Raw genomic sequence first — 22,600 nt, 5'->3', positions numbered from 1 at the left:
GATAAAAAGGGCACTTATGTAATACCCTTTGTAATACTTTTAGCAAAAATAAAAAATTAAAATTAAAATTAAAAAAAATAGACCCACACAAATATGTCCAACTGATTTTTGACAAAAGAAATTCAAAGATAACAGTTTTAATAAATTATATTCACGCAATTGGGCATTTATAGGCAAAACCATGACTCTGAAATTAAACCTTAAACAGAAATTCACTCCAAATGGATCACAGACTTAAATGTAAAATGTAAAACTATAATACTGAAAAAACATATTGGAGAAAACCCTTTGGCATATAGGGCTGGCCAAAAACATAATCCCTAAAAGAAAAAAACATGATGTAAGACATCACAATTTAAAACTTTTGCTCTACAAGTAAGATCATCAGCAAACTTAACAGCATAAACAGGGATAATTCGTGACAACAAAAACATAAAAGGGATGTGGGTAAGGTCTGAATTTGTAGAGGAGGTTGGATTAAAAAGAAAAAGGACTATTGAATATATGAAACTTTCTTTTTCATAGACCTAATGGTAACCACACACACACAAAAACCAAAATTGAGACATATAACTTTAAAAAAGAGGAAGCAGAGGAATAAAGTATGGAATACCATCAAATAAAAACAACAGAAACACAAAATACTAGCAAATTGAGTACAATAATACATTAAAAAATAATATATCATAATTAAGGTGGGGTTCATTCCAGGAGCACAAGGATGGTTCAATATATGCAAATCAATCAATGTAACACATTACATTAACAAAACAAAGGATAAAAATCGTATGGGCTTATCAATAGATGCAGAAAAAGCATTTGGTAAGATACAACATCCATTTATGATTCAGATTCTCAATAAAATAGGTATAGAAGGAAAGTTCCTCAACATAATATTCACAATGTTGAAAAGCTGAAAGCTTTTCCTCTAATATCAGGAACAAGACAAGGATATCCACTCTCACTACTCTCATTCAACATAGTACTGGATATCCTAGCCAGAGCAATTAGGTAAGAGAAAGAAACAAAAGGCATCCAAATTGGGAATGAAAAAGTAAAAGTGTCACTTTTTGCAGATAACATGATTTTTTTATATAGAAAATCCTAAAGACTCCACCAAAAACTTTTAGAAATAATAAACAAATACAGTAAAGTTGCGGGATACAAAATCAATGTTCAAAAATCCACTGCATTTCTATATACTAACAATGAAATATTAGAAAAAGAAATGAAAAAAATTCCTCTTGTAATTGCAACAAAAAGAATAAAATACCAAGGAATCAACTTTTAACAAAGGATGTGAAGGACCTATGTACTAAAACTACAAAAAAGAGATTGAAAAAGACACAGTGAAATTGAAAGATATTCCATGTTCATGGATTGGAAGAATCAACATAGTTAAAATGTCCATATTACCAAAGAAATATACAGATTTAATGCAATCCCCATCAAAATCCCAATGACATTTCTTAAAGAAATAGAACAAAAAATCATCAGATATGTATGGAACCACAAAAGACCCAGGATAGCCAAAGCAATCCTCAGAAAAAAGAATGAAGTCAAGGTCTCACACTACCTGACTTTAAATTATACTACAGAGCAACAATAATCAAAACAGCATGGTATTGACAGAAAAACAGACACACAGACCAATGGAACAGAATTGAGAACCCAGAAATAAAACCACGTGTGTATGGGCATCACAATTTAAATAATTTTTGACAAAGGTACAGAAAACATATAATGGAGAAAAGAAGGCCTCTTCAATAAATGGTGCTGGGAAAATTGGAAAGCCACGTGCAAAAGAATGAAATTAGAGTACAGTTTGTCCCCATGTACAAAAATTAATTCAAAAAGGATCAAAGACCTAAATATAAGATCTGAAACAATAAATTACATAGAAGAAAACATAGGAACTAAACTTATGAATACAAATTGAATACAACAATACATTAAAAAATAATATATCACGATTATTATGTCATGTTGTGGCCATTGTGTTGGTCTTAGAGAAGCTTTTATGAATTTGACCCCAAAGGCAAGGAAAGCAAAGGCAAAAATAAATGAATGGGACAATATCAAACTAAAAGGCCTTTGCAGAGCAAAAGAAACTGCCAACAAAGCAAAAGGGCAACCAACCGAATGGGAGAAGATATTTACAAACAACAGCTCTGACAAGGGGTTAATATCCAAAATATATAAAGAACTAATATAACTCAACACCAAACAAACAATCCAATTAAAAGTGGGCAGAAGACCTGAACAGACACTTCTCCCTAGAAGACATACAAATGGCCAACTGATATATGAAAAGATGCTCAACTTCACTAGCTGTTAGGGAAATGCAAATCAAAACTAGGAGATACCACCTCACACATAGTATTAGAATGGCTATTATTAACAAAAAAGTAACAAGTGTTGGAGAGGTTGTGGAGAAAAAGGAACCCTCATTCACTGCTGGTGGGAATGTAAACTAGTATAGCCACTATGGAAAACAGTATGGAGGTTCTTCCAGACATTAAGAATAGAGTTACCATATGACCCAGCAATCCCTCTTCTGGGTATCTACCCGAAAATTTGAAAACATTTATTTGCAAACATTTCATACTAAGTGAAATGTCAGTCAGGAAAAGCTCAGAACCATTTGATTTTACTCATATGTGGGATATAAAACTGAAACTCATAGAGACACAGTATGGTAGTTACCAGAGGGAAGGATGTGGCGGGTAGTAAAAGGTAAAGACAGCCAAATATGTGGTAACAGAAGATGATTTGACTTTGGGTGCACAATGCAATATACAGATCATGTATCATAGAAATGTACACTTGAAACCTATATAATCTTACTAACCAATGTCACCCCAATAAATGTAACTAAAAAATAAAATAAAAACAAAAGCTTTTGCTCTGTGAAAGAACCTGTTAAGAGGGTGAACATGAGAGCTACAAACTGGGAGAAAATATTTGCAAGCCACATATCTAGCAAACAATTAACATCTGGAGCATAAAAGAATTCTTAAAATGCAACAGTTAAAAACCAAACAATCCAGTTAAAAAATGGGCAAATAATATGAACAGCCACTTCAGCAAATACAGATGGCCACTAAAGCAAGTGAAAAGATGTTCAGCAGCATTAGCTATTAGGAACACACAGTGAATATCAAGATAGCTAAAGTAAAAAGTAGTGACACCACCAAATGCTGGTGAGCATGTGGAGAAATTGGATCACATATATATTGTAAAGTGGTACAATTACTCAGGAAAATAGTGGCACTTTCTTTATAAAACTAAACATGCAATTACTATATGACTCAGCAATTGCATTTTTAGGCATTTATCCCAGAGATATGAAAACTTATTTTCATACAAAAACCTATACACAGTGTTGAAAGCAGCTTTATTTGTAATTGCTAAAATCTGAAAACAACCCAGACGTCCTTTAACGAATTAAGCTGTCTTACATCTATATCATGGATGCTAATTGGCAATAAAAAGGAACAAATTATTGATACAACAACTTAGATGACTCTCCAGGAATTATGCCAGGTTAAAAAAATGCCATTTATATAACATTCTTTAAATGTCAAAATTATAAAAATGGAGAACAGATTAGTAGTGGAGACTGGTTATTAAAAGGCATCAGGAAGGATCCTTGTGATGAAAATGTTCTTTATTTTGATCATTTCATTGTCAATATCCAGGATATAATATCTATATATATATAAAAGCCTAAGCAACTGTTATGACCGAATGACTGGAACGACCAGACGACCAGTCGCTATGATGTGCACTGACCACCAGGGGGGAGGTGTTCAACACAGGAACTGCCCCCTGGTGGTCAGTACGCTCCCACAGCCAACCACCTGTGGTCCCTTTCCCCTAGCCAGCCAACCTCCTGCAGTCCCTCCCCCCGGCCGGCTGGCCCCCATCAACCCCTGGTGCTAAACCATTTGTAGACGACCTGCATCTGGGTTGGGGTTTCATACGTAGCAGAGCAGCTCCCTCACTGCATTCTATTGAAAGTCAGCCCTCAACACAAGGGTTTGTCTCACTCCTGTCCTCTCCCTTCCCCAGGGGCCGCCTGCCTGCCGTGGTGGTGGCGGCGCGGTGGCAAAGGGAGGAGACACAGAACCGTGCAATTGCAGGGCACCGACAGTGGTGGCGATGGCGTCCATTCCTTCTGCACCCGGCCTGGCAACCATCGCCTCCTCTCCCGACCCCTCTGGAGCCTTTGGGCCCTGGGCTTGGATGGGGAACTGGGGGTGGGTGGCGGCAGACGCAGCCCCTTTCCCAGGGGGCCGAGGGCCAGCTCCCTCCTCGGGGCCAGCGGCCAGCCTTCCACAGGTCCCTCCCCCTGGCCCGCAGGCCCTGATCGGCCTGGCCCCGTTTGGCCCTGATCGCCAGCCACGCCTAGGGATCCCAGCCATGCATGAATTCATGCACTGTGCCTTTCGTTGTACTATAATTTTGCAACATGTTACCAGGGAAGCTGGGTAAAGGATAAAGGATATATACAGAATCTATTATTTTTTACAACTGAATGTGAAACTACAATGATGTCAAAATAAATAAAAGTTAAATTATAAAAAGTAGCAAGTCACTTTGTTTGGCAGTTTTGCATGAAGTTAAAAATAAGCGTATGGCTTAGCCATTCTTCTCCTATGTAATATCCAGGGGTAATGAGCTTTATTCTTAATAACTGAAATTTGGAAATAATCCAAATGTTCATATGCAGGAGAATGGATTAAAAATTGTGAATATCCCAAGAAACACCAATCAGAAAGGATATATGCACCTCTATGTTCATAGCAGCACAATTTACCATAGCTAATATTTGGAAACAGCCTAAATGCCCATCAACAGATGAGTGGATTAAAAAACTGGTACATCTACACAATGGAATACTATGCTGCTGTAAAAAAGAAAGAACTCTTATGATTCACAACAGGATGTATGGACATGGAGAGCATTATGTTAAGCGAAATAAGCCAGTTGGAGAAAGATAAATATCACATGGTCTCACTAATTTGTGGAATATAATGAACAACATAAACTGATGAACAAAAATAGATCCAGAGACAGAGAAGCATTGAGCGGACCATCAAACCTCAGAGGGAATGCAGGGAAGGGTCGGGGAGGGGGTAAGAGATCAACCAAAGGACTTGGATGCATGCATAAAAGCATAACCAGTGGACACAGACACTAGGGGGCGGTCAGAGCATGTGCTGGGGGTGGGAGTGGCTGGGAGAGGTCAATGGGGAAAAAAGGAGACATATGTAATACTTTAAACAATAAAGAATTTTAAAAAAATTATGATATATTCACACAATGGAATATTTCTTACAAAAAAGAAATACTGATGCAGTTGTTCCACCTTATCCATGGGGGATATGCTCCAAGATCCAGTGGATGCCTGAAACTGAGGATAATACTGGTATTGAACCCCATCTGTACTGTTTTTCCTAATATTATGATAAAGTTTAATTTATAATTAGGCACAGTAACAGATTAACAATAACATAATAAAGAGAACAATTATGACAATATACTGCACTAAAAGTTATGTGAATGTGGTTTCCCTCTCAAAAATATCTTATAGTACTATACTCACCCTTCTTGTGATGATATGAGATGATACAGTGCCTCCGTGGTGAGATGAAGTGACACAGCATTAGGCTACTATAAGAGTTACTTGAGCACAACCACTGTGATACCATGACAGTCAATCTGATCACCAAGACAGCTACTAAGTGACTAACAGGCGGGCAGCATATACAGCATGGATTTGCTGGACAGAGGGACGGTTTGCATTCCGGGCAGGACAGCACAAGATTTTATCACGCTACTCAGAATGGCACACAATTTAAAACTTATGAATTGTTTATTTCAGGAATTTTTAAAAATATATTTTATTGATTTTTACAGAGAGGAAGGGAGAGGGATAGAGAGTTCGAAACATGGATGCGAGAGAAACATTGATCAGCTGCCTCCTGCACACCCCCTACTAGGGATGTGCCCGCAACCAAGGTATATGCCCTTGACCAGAATCAAACTTGGGACCCTTCAGTCTGCAGGACGACGCTCTATCCACTGAGCCAAACCGGTTAGGGCGATTTCAGGAATTTTCATTTAGTATTTTTGGAACATGTTTGACTGTGTATAACTAAAACCACAGAAAACAAAACCACAGATAAGGGGGGACTACTTGCACACAAAATACAGATGCATCTCATGACCATTATGTTAAACAATGCGAATCGGATACACAAGCATATATAGTGTATGGTTATCTTTATATGAAGTTTAAGAATAGGCAAACTCATTGGTGGTGATAGAATATAGAATACTGTTTACTAGTGATGGAGGGATGGTATCAACTAGAAAGGAACTTGAGGGAACTTTCTGGAGTGAAGGAAATGTGGTTGTATAGGTATACACCTAAAGTTAAAAGTTACTGAGCTCATACTTAAGGTTTTTGCATTTACTATATGTTTATTATCTATATATATAAAAGCCTAAGCGACCATTCTACTGTGCGACCAGTAGGTATGATGCGCAATGACCACCAGGGCGCAGATGCTCTGACCAGTAGCTATGTCGCGCACTAACCACTAGGGGGAAGACGCTCAACGCAGAAGCTGCCGAGCTGCTGTGACTTGGCAGCTGCGGTTCTCAGGTAATGGACCCGGAACCAGAGAGGAGGGAGCCTGATTCCGGGGTGCGTCACCTGAGAACTGCCCTCTCACAATCCGGGACCCCTCGGGGGATGTCAAAGAGCTGGTTTTGGCCCGATCCCCACAGACCGAGGAACCCTGCCAGTGCACGAATTCGTGCACCGGGCCTCTAGTACTATAATAAAGTACTATTAAGTATCCCCATTTATGGGAGAAAAAGACATATTAACCAACCCCACTGCATATACTTTATTTGGATCATCCTATACTCAGTGGACACCCAATTCACACAAGATAGCTCATGTGTGAATTCTTTCAATCAAAGTGTGTTTGCCCTAGCTGGTTTGGCTCAGTGGATGGAGCGTCGGTCTGCGGACTCAAGGGTCCCAGGTTTGATTCTGGTCAAGGGCATATGCCCAGGTTACGGGCTCCATCCCCAGTAGGGGGCGTGCAGGAGGCAGCCAATCAATGATTCCCTCTCATCAGTGATGTTTCTATCTCTTTCTTCCTCTCCCTTCCTCTCTGAAATCAATAAAAATATATTTAAAAATGTGTTCATACACATTTTGCACATAGTGCATATAGATTGTATCTCCACAAATTTCCCATCCATTGTAGCAAACTGAGGCAATGGTATTCTTTTTTTCCCCAACTTTTATGTGCTCTCTTGTTTTCTGTAAGGACCTGATGTTATTTTATGAGGATGACCCAAAGCCACTTTTGCCGACAATTCCTCCTGCCATTATCTCGTCATCTACATGGTTGTCAGAAGGGCAAGCAGAAGATTGTAACCTCTGGAATGCAGGTAAGTTGGTTAAAGAATAGGAAGTTTACTCAGAAACGTGAATAAGAAACACTGGGCAGGAATTTTTTTCATCACATTTTATTTTGTGAAATATAGCAACAACGGCTTTAATTTAACTTTGAACATGACTAGCATGGGCAAATTCAACCCACATGTGAGTCTGTAATCTTATTTTACCATTTATTTCAATGTTTTTTCTCTATTTTGTCATTGTTTAAAAATTTATTAACTACAAACCTTACATCTTTTATGAATGGTTAAGAACAGAACAAATTAATTTCAGTTCCTTTTTTCATTTGTATTAACTTCTCTTTGATAAAGACTTTAACTTATGCCATTTTTCAGAAGCAAGCATTAGATGAAAAGCAAGATGTATATAGTATCCCACAAATTGGTTAATCAACTCTTGAGTAATTAACATTAGAGAAAAAGGCACAGTATAAAATTATACAAAATCTGTCTCCAATAAATTACACCATTAAATTCCAACTGGGCTCTACTGCTACTCAAGATCTGATTGACTCATTGTTGAGCCACTTCGTCCTTTCTATTCTCCATGAACACTCAATTTTCAGTCCATTCTTCCTCTTGATTTTCTCAAAAAATAAGATGAAAGATCTTCTGCCAATATGAGGATGAAACTTTTTCATTAGTATTTTTCATCCCTTCAGATAGCTCTGCTTTTATATTCACCCAGGCCTGCTTTCCCTTATCACAGAGGTGGCTCCTTATGTTCTGAGTTTCATCCTCTCCCTCATCTTTGGACCATGCACCACACTTTTCCCTTAAATAGATGCCCAGTGTCCAAAAAATATAAAAACTGTAGCTTATTAGTATAGATTTATTTTACAAGTTCATGTTTATAGTTTCCTTATAAAGCCAATCATGAGAATGGTGAGGATATTTTAATAGACACAAGAACAAAAAGTTGTGGATAATATTTGCTGCACAAGGATGGTATTATTCACATGGATAATTAGTTATAAGTGGTTACAGTTTTGTAGACCTCTTGCTTTGTATTCTTAGAATATACTTTATGTAAACTGATCCAAATCCAGAAGCTTGAAGAAAGAGTAGTAAGGAAACATTTTTGTATTCTTATTAGTAACCCCATACATTTCCCCCACCTTTTTAATAGATTTTATTTTTAAGAGCAGTTTTAGGTTCACAACAAAATTGAGCAGAAGGTACAGAGATTTCCCATACACCCCCTACTTGCAAATAAGCACTGCTTCCCACATTATTAGCATCCCGCACCAGAGTGGTACATTCATAGCAGTCAGTGAATCTACATTAACACTTTATGGTCACAATGTCATCCAAACCCCATAGTTTACATTAGGCTTCACTCTTGGTTTGGTGCATTCTATGTGTTTTGACAAATATGTAACGTGTCCACCATTATAGTATGATATCGAGAAGTTTCACTGCCCTAAAAATGCTGTATGCTCTGCTATTCATTTCTACATCCCCTCTACCCACTGGTAACTACTGATATTGGAACTGTCTCCATACTTTTGTCTTTTCCAAAAAGTTACATAGTTGGCATCATACAGTATGTAGCCTTTTCAGACTAGCTTCCTTCACTTAGTGATATGCATTGCGGTTCCTCCGTGTCTTTTCATGGCTTAATAGCCCTTTTCCTTTTAGTGCTGGATAGGATATGCTAGGGTACTTAGCCATTCACCTACTGAAGAACATCTTAGTTGTGTCCAAGTTTTGGCAAACCTATATAATAAAAGGGTAATTGACCTTAATGGGGGAACGACCAGAACATCCTCTGGACCAGTCACTATGAGGCACACTGACTACCTCTCAGTCCCTTTCCCTGGCCGACAGGCTCTGATTGGCCAATGGTGAATGGGGAACCGGGGGTGGGTGGCAGGGGATGCAGGTGGTGCCAGGCCAAGGCCCCTGCCCCGCCAGTCGCCCCGCATACAGAGGGTGACCCACGGCGGGAGCAGGACCCGCGAGCAAGTAGGAATGGCCAACCTCTCAGTTCCTCCCCGAGGCCAGCAGGCTCCAATCACCAGATGATGAATGGGGGAACCGGGAGTGGGTGGAGGTGGGTGGCAGGGCCAGCTGCAGGCAGCTGGGGAAGATGGCCCTGATCACAGACCAGGCCTAGGGACCGTACCCGCGCACGAATTTTGTGCGCCGAGCCTCTAGTTATAAATAAAGGTGCTGTAAATATCCATGTTCAGGCTTTGTGGACATGGTTCCCCCAGCCAACATTTTAATACAAGTGAAACTGAGTATAAATGAGCATCAGTGGCAACGGTTAAGAGGAAAAAAGTCACAAAATATGTCACATGAGGGATGATTCTACCATTTTATTAATCCTTTCTGTTATTTATGTTGCAAATATCATTTTACAGGCTATGAATTACCTTTAAACCTTTTTTATAGACTTTTTTGTTTTGTTGGTGTTTTTATAGAGGCTTTCTGTTTCGTATAGTCATATTTATTCCTCTTTTCCTTCTGAGCTTTTGTTCTTGTGTTTTTAGAAGGCTTTTCCCACATAGGTTCATAGTGCATGTTCACCCATATTTCATTTTAATTTTTTTAGTTCTTTAACCTATCTGGATTTTGCGAATGTTTTGAGATACAGCAGTGGGCATCCAGTGTCTCAAAAACATTTTATTGACTAATTCATTTTTCTCTTCTGTTTTGAAATGACTCTAACATATACTAAGTAGCATCTATTTAACAACTCTCTCCTGTTCCATATCAGTCCATTTCACTATTCCTGATCTATTTAAATTTTTATAACTATTATAACAGTGTGCCACAGTATGAATGTCTCCCTATTTTATTTAACCAGTATTATGTTAATGGTTATTTAAGTTATTTCCATGTTTTTCCCATTATAGATAATAATTAAATGACAGCTTTTTCCTCTCTCAAATAAAGTAGGCTTTTTATTTATATTTTTCCACAATTTGAAACAGATTCTAAAATACATTACTCAATTTCTTTTGGTAAATTCTGCCCAGCTCACTAACTTATCCTGTCAACAGATGGTTCTAATTTCCATGTTATAATTTTGGCAACTTCAGCCCAAGGCAAAAATAAAGTAGGAAAGTATTCTGGTACAGAATCCTCAGTTCTCCTTTCTTCCTGCCTTTTCCCTCCATAGGTACAGTGATCCGCTGTTTGCACTCTGGCCTGTGGTGTTTGGGAGTACTGACCCTCACCAACACTTGATGTTTGCTTCACTGAGCCCATTCCTTTCTTCTGAGTGACTACTCTTTTGAATTTTGTGCTCACCATTCCTTGCTTTTCTTTATAATTTTATTACATACTAGAGGCCCGTTGCACGAAGAGATTCGTGCAATAGGCCTTCCCTTCCCCTGGCTGCCCGCACCAGTTTTCCTCCGGCACCCGGGACCCAGGCCTTTGCTCCAGATGGAGCCTTTAGTCTTCGTGGCTCTGGACGGAGTCTTCGCTCCACCGCTTCGCCCCTATGTATGCAAATTAACCACCATCTTTGTTGGGTTAATTTGCATACTCTCCTGATTGGCTGGTGAGTGTAGCGGAGGGATGGTTAATTTACATGTTTGTCTATTAGGTAAGATGTTTATACTCTGAACAATACATTATTAATTTTATAGGCTTTAAAATTTTATCTAAATATAGTCATTGAGTTTATTTTTCTGTGACTTTTTAATCACTCAGTAATATGTTTTTAAGATTCATCTATGTGTGTACATGGTTGTCATTTGTTGTCATGGCTGTATAGTATTTTATTATGTACATGTGTTAGAGCATATTCATTTATTCCATTCTAGAACACTGTCATCAGTATGGTGCTCAAGTTTTTTGTATTGTAAACAGTGCTGTTTATGAACATGGTTGTATGAGACTCCTGGTTTGCATGGACAAGAGTTTCTCTAGGGCACATATTTCAGAGTGAAATTGCTGATGGTTCAATATGAACATCTTTAAATTTACTAGATAGTGCCAAGTTGTTTTCCAAAGTTCTAGTTGCTCCATGTCCTCACCAACTTTAAAGTGTCATTTTGGGGCGGGGGGGAGGCGGGGAAGGGGGCAAATCGCCAATCTGTTGGGTGATGGTTGGTATCTCATTTGTTTTAAAATGTATTGTTTAATAATTATATTGAGCATATTTTCAAATGTGTATGGTTCACTCATATTTCCTCATCTGTGAAATGTCTGTTCTGATCTTTTGTTCATTTTTCTATTTGGTTGTTTGGCTTTCTCTTAATTGATTTGTAGGAATTCTTCATCTATTCTGGAGGCTAACATTTCATTTTTAAAATACATTTGTTCAGTTTATGACTTATCTTTCCACTTTGTAAAGAGTCTTTTGAATAACAAGTTCTCAGTTTTAATGAGGTAGAATTTTATTCCTATGATTTGTACTTTCTGTATCTTGTTATTTTTAAAATTTTTTTCTTGTCTCAAGACTATAAAGATACTTCTACATAAGTTAAAAATTTCTAGTTTTGCTTTCCACAATTAAAATTTTAATGCAGCTGGTATTGATTTTGTGTATGATGGAAGCAGGAGTCTAATTTTATTTCTAAATGGATATCCAGCTGTCCCAGCATCATTTTATTGCAAAGTCTGTTTTTTCCTAGCTGAACTGTAATGCCATCTGTATTCTAAAGCAAGTTTACACATGTGCGTGGATTTGTTTCTGAGCTCTGTATTCTGTTCTGTAAATGATTTGATTATCCCTGCACCAACAAATAGTTTTAATTACTCTACCTTGGCAATAATTCTTGATGACTTCCTTCATCAGGAGTGTTTTGTCTATTTTTTACTTTTTGCTTTTCTACAAAAAGTTTGTCAAGTTCCTTGAAAAAAAAAAGCCCCACTCCACTGCAGTTTTGATTGGCACTATCAATCTTGAAATCAATTTGGAGAAGTGACATTTTTACAATATCAAATTATTCTGTTCATTTAAATCTTCTTTACTGTATTATATTATATTTACTTATCTATTTTTATCCTCACTCAAGGAAGTATTTTGAGAGAGAGAGAGAGAGAGAGAGACAGACAGACAGACAGACGGACAGACATTGATGTGAGAGAGAAACATCAATTGGTGCCTCCTGTACTCACCCCGACTGGAGATTGAACCTGCAACCTAGGTATGTGCCCTGACTGGGAATCAAACCCACAACCCTTTGGTGCTTCAACCAACTGAGCCACCTAACCATGGCTAAAGTATTATATTTTATAGTTTTCTCCATACAAGTCTTGTATATCTTTTGTTAGATTTAGTCCTAGGTACTTTATGTACTTTGGTAGCTACTGTAAAATATATCATTTTCTAAATTGTATTTTCTAAATATTGATGGTGAAGAAATGAGTGAAATTAATTTTTGTACATTGATTTTATAGCTAGTAACCTTGCTTAATTAATTCTTACCAATTTTCCTAATTTATCTGTAGATTTTACTGTGTTTCTTATATTGAAAATCATATCATCTGTGAATGATGGCAGATTTGTTTCTTGGTTTTTAAACCATATATTTTGTTTCTTACCTCGCCGTGTAGGTAGAACCTCTCAGACAGCGCTGAATGAAAATGTGATCGTGAGCTTCCTGGACTTAGTCTGTGTCTTAAAGAGAATGATTTCACCATTTGCCATTAAAACAGGCTTATTATATGCATTTCTGCAGATCTCCATTCCTAATTTAACACTTTTCTCATAAATATATGCTAAATTTCTCCATTTTTAGCATCTATATTAATGGTTATAGCTTTTTCTCCTTTGAGCTGTTAATTTTGTGTATTAGTTGATTTCCAAATAGTAAAACAACCTTAAATTCCTGGAAAAAGCCCAATTTTGCCATAATATATGATCATATATATTGCTGGGTTTGATTTGCTAATGTTTTGTTTAGGAGTTTTGCATCCATATCTAGGAGTAAAATTCACCAGAAATGTCTTTTCTCATATTCTCTTTGTCATGTTTTGACACTGATATTTTGCTAGATTCATAAAAAGAATTGGAAAGTATTTTTTTAATTCTCTGGAATGGTATGTGTAGGGGTGTTTGTGAGATGGTGGGAAAATAGACGAGGTATTCGGTAGGTTCACTAACGGTCGTGCTGGTGGGAGGGCTGCGGACAGGGAAGGCAGCTCTGCACCCATGAGGTCATGAAGACAAAGTATGGCACCCTTCATAATGGAGGGTCCAGTATAACCAGCCTGACACAGGCAGCTGGCCGTTTTCCCTGGAAAGTAGTGCCACGCCTGGGGTGGAACATTCACTCTACTTCCGGCAGCTTTGTAGCCAGGTCACCTTGGTGAGGGGAAGTTCACGTTGTTGCGCCCATGCATAGCCTCCATCCCTGGAACGTGGCCAAATCCATTGAACCACTGCATTGACCAGGGAAAGAGTGATTGATGACCATTAAACAGAGCATCTTGCCACCTGATTTTTGAGGGCCTCTTCCACAGTAAAGGTCCCCTTGTCGGCCTTTATATAGCACATGAATGTCTTCACATAATGTGCACATACATCCTGCGAGGTCCAGCCACAGATTTCTTTGTCACTAATCTTCCAGTCGTATTCTTTCCAGGTTCCTGAGTGCACCCATCAGCCACTGCCCTTGAATTGCATCTTGTTTTCCACATGAAGTGTGTATCTGGATGTACTGTTTGCAATTCTACTTTGGAGGATTTTCCTACTGTCTTTCAGGGGCACTTCTGAGTAGAGCTATAATTAAGCAGTTATCCACTTCTGGCTGGTGCTGGCATACCTTACAGATTCATCTGTGAACCAACCCTGTGCTTTTCCCTCTTAACTGTCAGTTCTCCAGGGAGCGACAGGTGTAAGTTGATGAGAGGCAAAAAGGAGTGGGAACAGGCTCTAAGGAGTCTGAGTCATCTGCTGGTGTGGTTTACAGGGGCTTCTGGACTGGCTTGATCTGAGCTCATGTGTGTCATTTTGATTTCACAATGGAGCTGCTGTTCATGTCCACTTTTATGTTCTGTGGCCCAGATAATACCCATTACATGGTGGGCACATAGTTATTTGGCATCCTATGGTTTAGGCAAAAGAAGGCATGGCCTTCCTCCAAGGCCCTAGAGATCAGCTTTGTGATTTCCTACTGGGCTCATGAGAGGCTGCATTTAGCATCTGTCTCTGCCTAAGGCACTTGCATTGGTTCCAGGTTGTACTGTCCGGGCAGCCTATGCAGTGGGCTGGGCCTGCTGCAGAACCCTTTCTTGCTTTGATGAGCACTCAAAACGGGGGTAAATGATCAGAGCAGATGCCCAAATGTGGTTTACATTGCCTCCAAAATTCAAAGAGGCCATGATTACTGTGATTTTGTGTGTGTGTTGGGCAGTTTGAGGTGCAACAGCTTGCCTCTCCCGTTAGAGAAGATAGCCTGACCCGCTCCTGACCACTGTATAAACGTTGCACAGGTGTGGCAGGCCCTTGGACTTTCCCAGGACTTATCACCCACCTCTGCATGCAGGTAGCACCAGGAGTGCTGGCTGCTCCCTGCTTAGTAAGTCCAGTTAGCATTGTATCATCACTGTAGTGGACCAGTGTGATGTTCTGTGGGATATCAAGGAAATCCAGGTCCCTCTTAATAGAGCAGAGTTGACATAGCTGTGAGGCAAGACAATCAAGGTATACTTGTCCCAGTCACATGAAGCTAACCGATTCTAATTATCTTTATTAATAGATTTTGGAAAAACATTTCTAGGCTGAGGGTAAGGATACCACAGCTGGAACTACAGCTATGATTGGCATCACCACCTGATTATAGTTGCAATAACCTACAGTCATTCTCCACAATCCATCTGGCTTTTCAGAAAAGCAGGCAGATGACATTGGAATGTGATAAGAATCAAGTCTTTGATGGTGACAGTAATCTTTGAAGTTTCCACTGAAAGATTTGGGGGTGGGGGCAGGGGGTGTAATTCTGAGGGCTTCTACCTGGTCCTTCTAACCATAATAGCCTGAATTCCATGGGTCATGGAACCGATGTGGGGATTCTGCCAGTTACTGAGTGTTCTATTCCTATCGTACGTTCTGAGACCATGGAAAGAGCTGGAGGTAGGTCTGTGGTTTTACTAGGCCCATTGTGGGGTGGAGCCTAGGCTAAGACTTCATGTGCCACCTGATTTCCATAAATCTCTACTTAGTAGACTACAGTGCAGTTGTTGGATCTCCAGAGATTAGTGTCAGTTAAGAGCCAGCATCTAACAAGACCTGGAAATTCTGTGAATTTCCCTTTCCCAGTACAGTTGTTGTTGTAAATGGCTTCAGGTACCTGTAGGGAAGGCTTAGAGCAAGATTTACTCTATATGCCTATGGTGGAATTTCAGGATTCTTCCTCAAAGGAATCTTACCTTCCCCTCAATCAAGAGGCTCTGGCTCTGTGAACTGGCTTAGGTTTAGGAATTGGGTAAGAGGCCACGAACCCCACCATGATGATAATAGTTAAGTCTTCCATCTGTGTATTTCTAGCAGCACGTAGTAGGCTGCTTATCTATTTCCTATAGGTCTTGTGATTCATTAACCATTATGATATATCCCTGAAAGTAGAAAACAACAAAAAGCTGATATCTTTGTATCCCTGTGACTTACTATGGTTATTGTGCCTAGTTGTCTCCAAGAGTTAAGCACAACCATCTGGCTTCTACCACTCCAGGGTGCCATCATTTCCATAGAGATCAGGGGACCTGATTCCACTGCATCACCCACTGTCATCTTCAGCCTACAGATGACGAGCACCACAAAGCTCTTCAGCAGTGCTGGTGCCCATCACTGGACATTTTCTAATGCCTTGGTGAAAGGAGTTTCCACCAGGGCCATTGGCAGGTGGCTGAGTACATAACAGATGTATTCCCAGTCCCATTTTATGGAGTCTTAGCTTCCTTTACAGTGTGCCAGAGGAGGACCTTTCTTTCTGAAGGTCACTCCTGCAACCTGTACCCATGGTGCTCCCTCGGTCTCTCTCTCTCTCTCTCTCTCTCTCTCTCTCTCCCCCTCCTTCCCCTCTTTTCATGTCCTGCTGAAATGTCACAGTTTAGGGAGGTCTTCCTAAACATTTTATTAAAAACTGACACCCCACCCACGATTGGCACTCCCTACCCCTCTTCTCTGCTTTATTTTCTTTGTAACCCACATCATCATCTGACATAAGTGTCCATTTGACTCAGTAAGAGAATTGTACAGGAGTTTCCCAGACCACCCCCACGTGTCAGGGTGAATCTGCCGTTAGCACAGCACTGCTCTGGGCTCTGCTCTTTGTCACTCCTAGTAATGCAGTACTTTTTTAGCAGTTGCATATTCTTTTTATATGTTGCTCATAAACTGGGCACTGATTGATGTCTTCCATTTTGAGGGCAGTTGCTGTATGCTTTCACATTTCCCTGAAATAGTCTATGTCAATCACCAGAGCATTGCAAAGCATTCTTCATATGAAAGAACTGATTAGGGAACTTTGAGAGGTTATCAACATAATAACTATGTATTATATAGTTGGTATTAATAAAGCCAATTAAAATGCCTTTTAACTTAATTGTTCCTTTTTACTTCAAAAATATGGGAAACATGATTCATACATGAAAGAGACATAGATAAAACTATTTAAAGGCTTACATTGAAATGAATGAATAGAGCAAAACCACAATTATTTGCAGAGCTCAATTAAATAAAAGACTAGAAAGATGGATGGTAACTACATTTAAATATGCCACCTTTTGAAGAATGGAGTGGAGCTGGTTGAGCCTTCAAATTCTAAAATGTGTGGCTGTGGGTTCAGGGTTTATTGATTTAATTCCACTGGCTTAGGAGCCTCTGCAGAGAGAGCGCACGAGATGGACATGGACAAATGGATTCACTTAGAGCTGCAGAGCGGGACGCCCTCTGATGTGAAAGAGCTTGTCCTGGACAACCGTCGGTCTATTGAGGCAAAAATCGAAGGCCTCACAGATGAATTTGAAGAACTGGAGTTCTTAAATACAATCAACATGGACTTCACCTTAGTCACAAACTTACCAAACTTAAACAAACTTAAGAAGCTTGAACTAAGCGATAACAGAATCTCAGGAGGTCTGGAAGTATTGGCAGCAAAGTGTCAACAAAATAGAGATCTCAGCACAATAGAGCCACTGGAAAAGTTAGAAAACCTCAAGGCAGACCTTTTCAATTATGAGGTAACCAACCTGAATGACTACAGATAAAACGTGTTCAAGCTCCTCCCATAACTTACATATCTGGAAGGATGACAAGGAGGCCCCTGCCTCAGGCCCCAGGGCTATGTAGAGGAGGAAGAGGAGGAAGAAGAGTATGATGAGGATGCTCAGGCAGTGAAAGAAGAAGAGGAGGATGTGAGTGGAGAGAATGAGGAGGATGAAGAGGTTATGACTGGGAAGTCAACAACAAGGAAGATGAAGAAGATCTTGAAGAAAGGGCTCAGAAGCAAAAACGGGAACCTGAAGGTGAGGGAGAAGATGATGACTAAGTGGATAACCTATTTGGAAAAATTCCTACTGTAATTGGACTGCTTTTACCCATACTCCTCTCCAAATCCCGCCCCCCCCCCCAAAAAAAACACAACACACACATTTGTTTTTTGATTGTAACATTACAATGGAAACTAGAAGGGAGAAGTGTACTGGGGGTTGTAGGGAGATGGTGAGTGGGAGGGGGTGGAATAAAATACTATTTTTACTGCCCCCCCCAAATAAATAAATAAATAAAGGTGCCACCTTCTATTTGTCACGCAGTACCCAACTTTTCCCATCATAATGATTAAAAGAAAAATTAATAGATGCTGATTTTAAAATTATTTATGAATTTTAGATCAAGAAGCCATCCAACATAAATCTTTTACTACATTGCTAACGAGTGTATATTATAAAAAGTTATATAACCCTCTGACATTTCAAATTAAGAGAATCAGGCTTAATCTAAACTAAGGTGACAGGTTCTTCATCAAAATGACTGTGACTTCTCAGGTGTGTAAGTCCCAAGATGACTTTATTTGCATAAAACAAGTGGCTGTGTATCTATTTCCAAGAGTGATTAAATTATTAATTCTGCAAAAATTTACTGATACCTATTATGTGCCAGGTACTATGCTAACTGCTAGATACCAAATGATGAACAAGATACCCGCCTTGCTGTAGCTCCCAGTGATCTAATCAGACCTGGTCACATCTCCTCAGACAAGTGAGATGAGTGTTAACTACGATGGGGAGGACACAGGAGGGCACCTAACCTGACTTCCGATGTTAGGGGAAGCTTTCTGGAGAAAGTGATGTTCCAGTGAGAACCCGAAGGATAGCTAATGATAAATGGTCAGCACATGCTGTGTGTGCTGGGTGCAGTTTTAAGCATTTTAATTCATTTAATTTTCGTAACGGTCTCATAAGATAAATGAGGAAAACCCACACAGTTTGAATAACTTGTCCAAGGTCACAAAGCTAGGAAGTGGCAAAGTCAGGATTTAGATCAAACAGTCTGATCCCGGAGCCTATGCCGATGTGTGTCAAACCTTTTGACTCTGATCCAGTCAGAGATGCCTTTCACGCCATGACCCAGTCCACACACACTCAGCACCCGAAAGAGCAGTTTCACAAACAGTGGTTATGGCAATGCATTCTGGTCTCTTCTCTTTTATTCTAGACAGTTTTACTTTTAAAAAAATATTGGATGTGACCCACAAACTTGATTTTACCGGGTCACAACTCACAGTTTGAACAACAGTTTACTACACTATTTTCCCTGCTACACAGATGGAACCAGACCTAGTGAGGAGTGAAGAAGAGAATATCTTAGGCAAAGTGAACAGTGTGTGAGAGACCAGGGTCGGAGGAAGCTTGGCAGGTTAGAACACCTGAAAGAAATTAGCAGGGTTTTAGGATTAAGTGGATGTCAGGAAAGGTACCAGATGAAGCCAGAAAAGTAAACAGTCATATCAGGAAAGGTGACCATATAATTTATTGTCCAAGCCATGACATTTTTGAAGGAAAAGGGGGCATAATTAATAGTGATGCCAGAATAACACATGTGAACCTGGAGCTTCCTAGGCAAAGTGGCATCGCTCTGTTCGGAATGTTTGTGTTCCCCTCAAATATGTTGAAAATCTAATGCCCAAGGTGATGGTATTAAGAGGTGGGGCCTTTGGGAGGTGATAGGTCACGAGGGTGGAACCCTCATGAATGGAATTAGTGATTTATAAAAAGAGACCCCATAGAGCTCCCTAGCCCTGTGGTCGGCAAACTGCGGCTCGCGAGCCACATTCGGCTCTTTGGCCCCTTGAGTGTGGCTCTCCTAAGCCTTAGGGGTACCCTAATTAAGTTAATAACAATGTACCTACCTATATAGTTTAAGTTTAAAAAATTTGTTCTCAAAAGAAATTTCAATCATTGTACTGTTGATATTTGGCTCTGTTGACTAATGAGTTTGCCGACCACTGCCCTAGCCCCGTCCACCAGGTGGGAGCACCCAGTAAGGAGTCAGCAGTCTACTATCGGGAAGAAGGCCTTCACCAGAACCTGACTATTGCCCTCACCCTGATCTTGGACTTCAGCCTCCAGAACTGTGAGAAACAACTTTCTGTTGTTTATAAGCTACCCAGTCTGTGGTATTTTGTTACAGAGTAAGGCAGACCTGTATGCCCAGTCTCTCTAACACTTATTTCTTATCTCTTTGCTCGTAGCCATGCTAAGAGGTATGAGGTGATATCTCATTATGGTTTTGACTTGCATTCCCCTCATCATTAGAGATGTTGAGCACTTTTGCATGTACCTATCAGCCATCTTATTTCTTCTTTGGGAAAATGTCTATTTGGATCCTCTGCCCACTTTTAAAATCAGATCATTTGTGGGGTGTTTTTTTTTTTTGCTGTTGAGTTGTATGATTCTTCATATATTTTGGATATTAACCCCTTTTCAGATACATGGTTTGAAAGTACATTTCTTTCCAATTCAGTAGTTTGCCTTTTCATTCTGGTGATGGTTTCCTTTGCTGTGCAGAAGCTTTTTAGTTTGATGTAGCCCCAGTTGTTTATTTTTGCTTTTGTTGTCTTTACTTTTGGGGTCAAACCCAAAAACACATCACTAAGACCGACGTCACAAGGCTTGCCACTTGTTTTCTTCTAGGACTTTTATGTTTTAGGTCTTACACTCAAATCTTTGATTCATTTTAAGTTAATTTTTGTGTATGGTGTAAAATAGTGATCCAGTTTCATTCATTTGCATGTGGCTGTCCAGTTTTCCCAACACCATTTATTGACGAGATTGTCCTTTCCTTATCGTATATTCTTGGCTACTTTGTAGAAAATTAATTGACATATAGACCTGGGTTTATTTCTGGGCTCTCTATTCTCTTCCATTGATTATACTATGGTTATTTTGGTTATACAAATGAACCCATTTATTATAGTCTAGCATATTTCAAATCATAGAGCTTCTACTGGTCTTTTAGTTCTTCAGCCTTCTGATGGTGGACTTTACTGTGTTGGCAGAAGTGGTGTTGTAGATCCAGATACCACCAGCTACTGTTTTCATGCAGGAACCACAGTGCCTGATCCCCACAACTCACCTCTTCATCTTGGTTTTGCCACAGAAGGAGCAAGTATACTTGGTGTGCTGGCTGATTTCAATTTTCTTCATCATTGTACTGAGGGAGTGCCGTAACGGTTCCTGTATTTACCAATGACTCTGACCTTGGTGCGTTTAGCCATGGTGCTGCAAACTAGGTCCTAGACTATGTTTTTTTTTTTTTAAGAGAAGGTCTGTGTCTTGTTCATCATTATATTCTTTGTCTCTAATCCAGTGCTTAGCCACCTAATAAGAGCTCCACTAAATATTACTTGGCTAAGTAAGTATCATTTGAAATGATGTTTCTGTATTTTTTGCATATACTTTGAAAGTGTCTTCAGAGAAGATTCATCATAGTGTTTTAAAAGAAGAGCAGTATGAGCAGCACAGTGGGTAGACTCTTAAGTTCACCAGTGAGGTTCGCTACCAACAGAGTCATCCTTTGAGGAATCTTTCTCAACTCTAGTTGACACTAAATTGTTATGTTAGCTAAAGAGAGTCTGTTTAAAAGGTGAAAGTACTCAGAACACATATCATCTTTATATATAAAACCCTAATATGCAAATAGACCGAACAATGGGACAACCAAACAACTGGTTGCTATGACATGCACTGACCACCAGGGGGTGCATGTGGAACACGATGGACGTCGGCCGCAGTGGGATGGTGGAGCAGGTGATCCGGGGCACCAGGCCAAGGCAGGGCGCAACAGTCACTGTCATCGGGGTGAGCCTCTAGGGTTACTGAAAATTCTTTGCTCCCATGCACTACAGTCCTGCCTGGTGCTTGCACCCGCTGCCAACCGGGAACCGCCGCTCACAGTGCTAGCCCAGTGCTGGCCCCGATTGCTCGGCACCGTCAGTGGGTGCAAGCGACAGCTGCCGGCCCTGATCGCCCCTCAGGGCTTCACCTCCCCCTGCTCCTGAGGGGCAATTGGGGCTGGCAGCCACTGCTTGCACCCTCTGCCAGTGCCAGAGCTGCTGCTCACACCCACTGCTGGCACTGGCCCTGCTTGTACCCACGTCCAGCACCTGGCGCCGGTCCTGATCCCTCAGTGCCGTCAGCAGGTGAGAGCAGCGGCTGCTGGCCTTGATTGCCCCTGAGGGCTTATCCACCTCCCCATGCTCCTGAGGGGTGATGGGGACAGCAGCCACCGCTCGCACCCACTGCTGGCACCGGCCCCAATCACTCTGCACCATCAGCGTCAGCGGGTGCCAGCAGAGCCGGCACCATCAGCATGTGGGAGCAGTGGCGGGAGTGGGGCTGCCGGCAGACGGGACCAAGGGCCACAGCAGGAGGGCCGAGGCGGGAGTGCAGAGGATGGGCCAAGACCTGCCCCTGTGCCCACCACAGCCTTGCAGCCCACAGTTTCATTCAAGCTGCACAAATTTGTGCACTGGACTCTAGTCTATATATATAAAAGCCTAAGCGACCGGATGACCAGCTGGTAGCTATGATGCGCACTGACCACCAGAGGGCAGATGCTCAATGCAGGAGCTGCCCCCTGGTGGTCAGTGCACTCCCACAGCGGAAGTGCTGCTCAGCTGACCGACAGGTACCAGATGCTGGG

At 40.5% G+C, this 22,600-nt stretch overlaps 1 protein-coding gene and 2 pseudogenes across 1 annotated transcript in view; 2 read left to right on the top strand and 1 right to left on the bottom strand.

Annotated features, from left to right (window-relative positions):
- The window catches only part of ENTHD1 (ENTH domain containing 1), an 80,745-nt gene that overhangs the window by 35,910 nt on the left and 22,235 nt on the right, over window positions 1-22,600 (top strand). Inside the window, exon 4 of the mRNA XM_070408002.1 lies at window positions 7,356-7,479. Within this exon, the coding sequence (XP_070264103.1) occupies window positions 7,356-7,479 (124 nt within the window). The remainder of the gene's footprint in view (window positions 1-7,355; window positions 7,480-22,600) is intronic.
- Window positions 17,299-17,945, top strand: LOC139005787 (acidic leucine-rich nuclear phosphoprotein 32 family member A pseudogene; annotated as a pseudogene).
- Window positions 20,911-21,173, bottom strand: LOC139005526 (large ribosomal subunit protein eL43-like; annotated as a pseudogene).

Source organism: Myotis yumanensis, unplaced genomic scaffold (genome assembly GCF_028538775.1).
Source record: "Myotis yumanensis isolate MYYU_CA2020_CCGP unplaced genomic scaffold, mMyoYum1.0.hap1 SCAF_3, whole genome shotgun sequence".
NCBI lineage: Eukaryota > Metazoa > Chordata > Mammalia > Chiroptera > Vespertilionidae > Myotis > Myotis yumanensis.
Note: the sequence above shows the minus strand (reverse complement) of the source record. Positions and strands in the feature narration are given on the sequence as shown.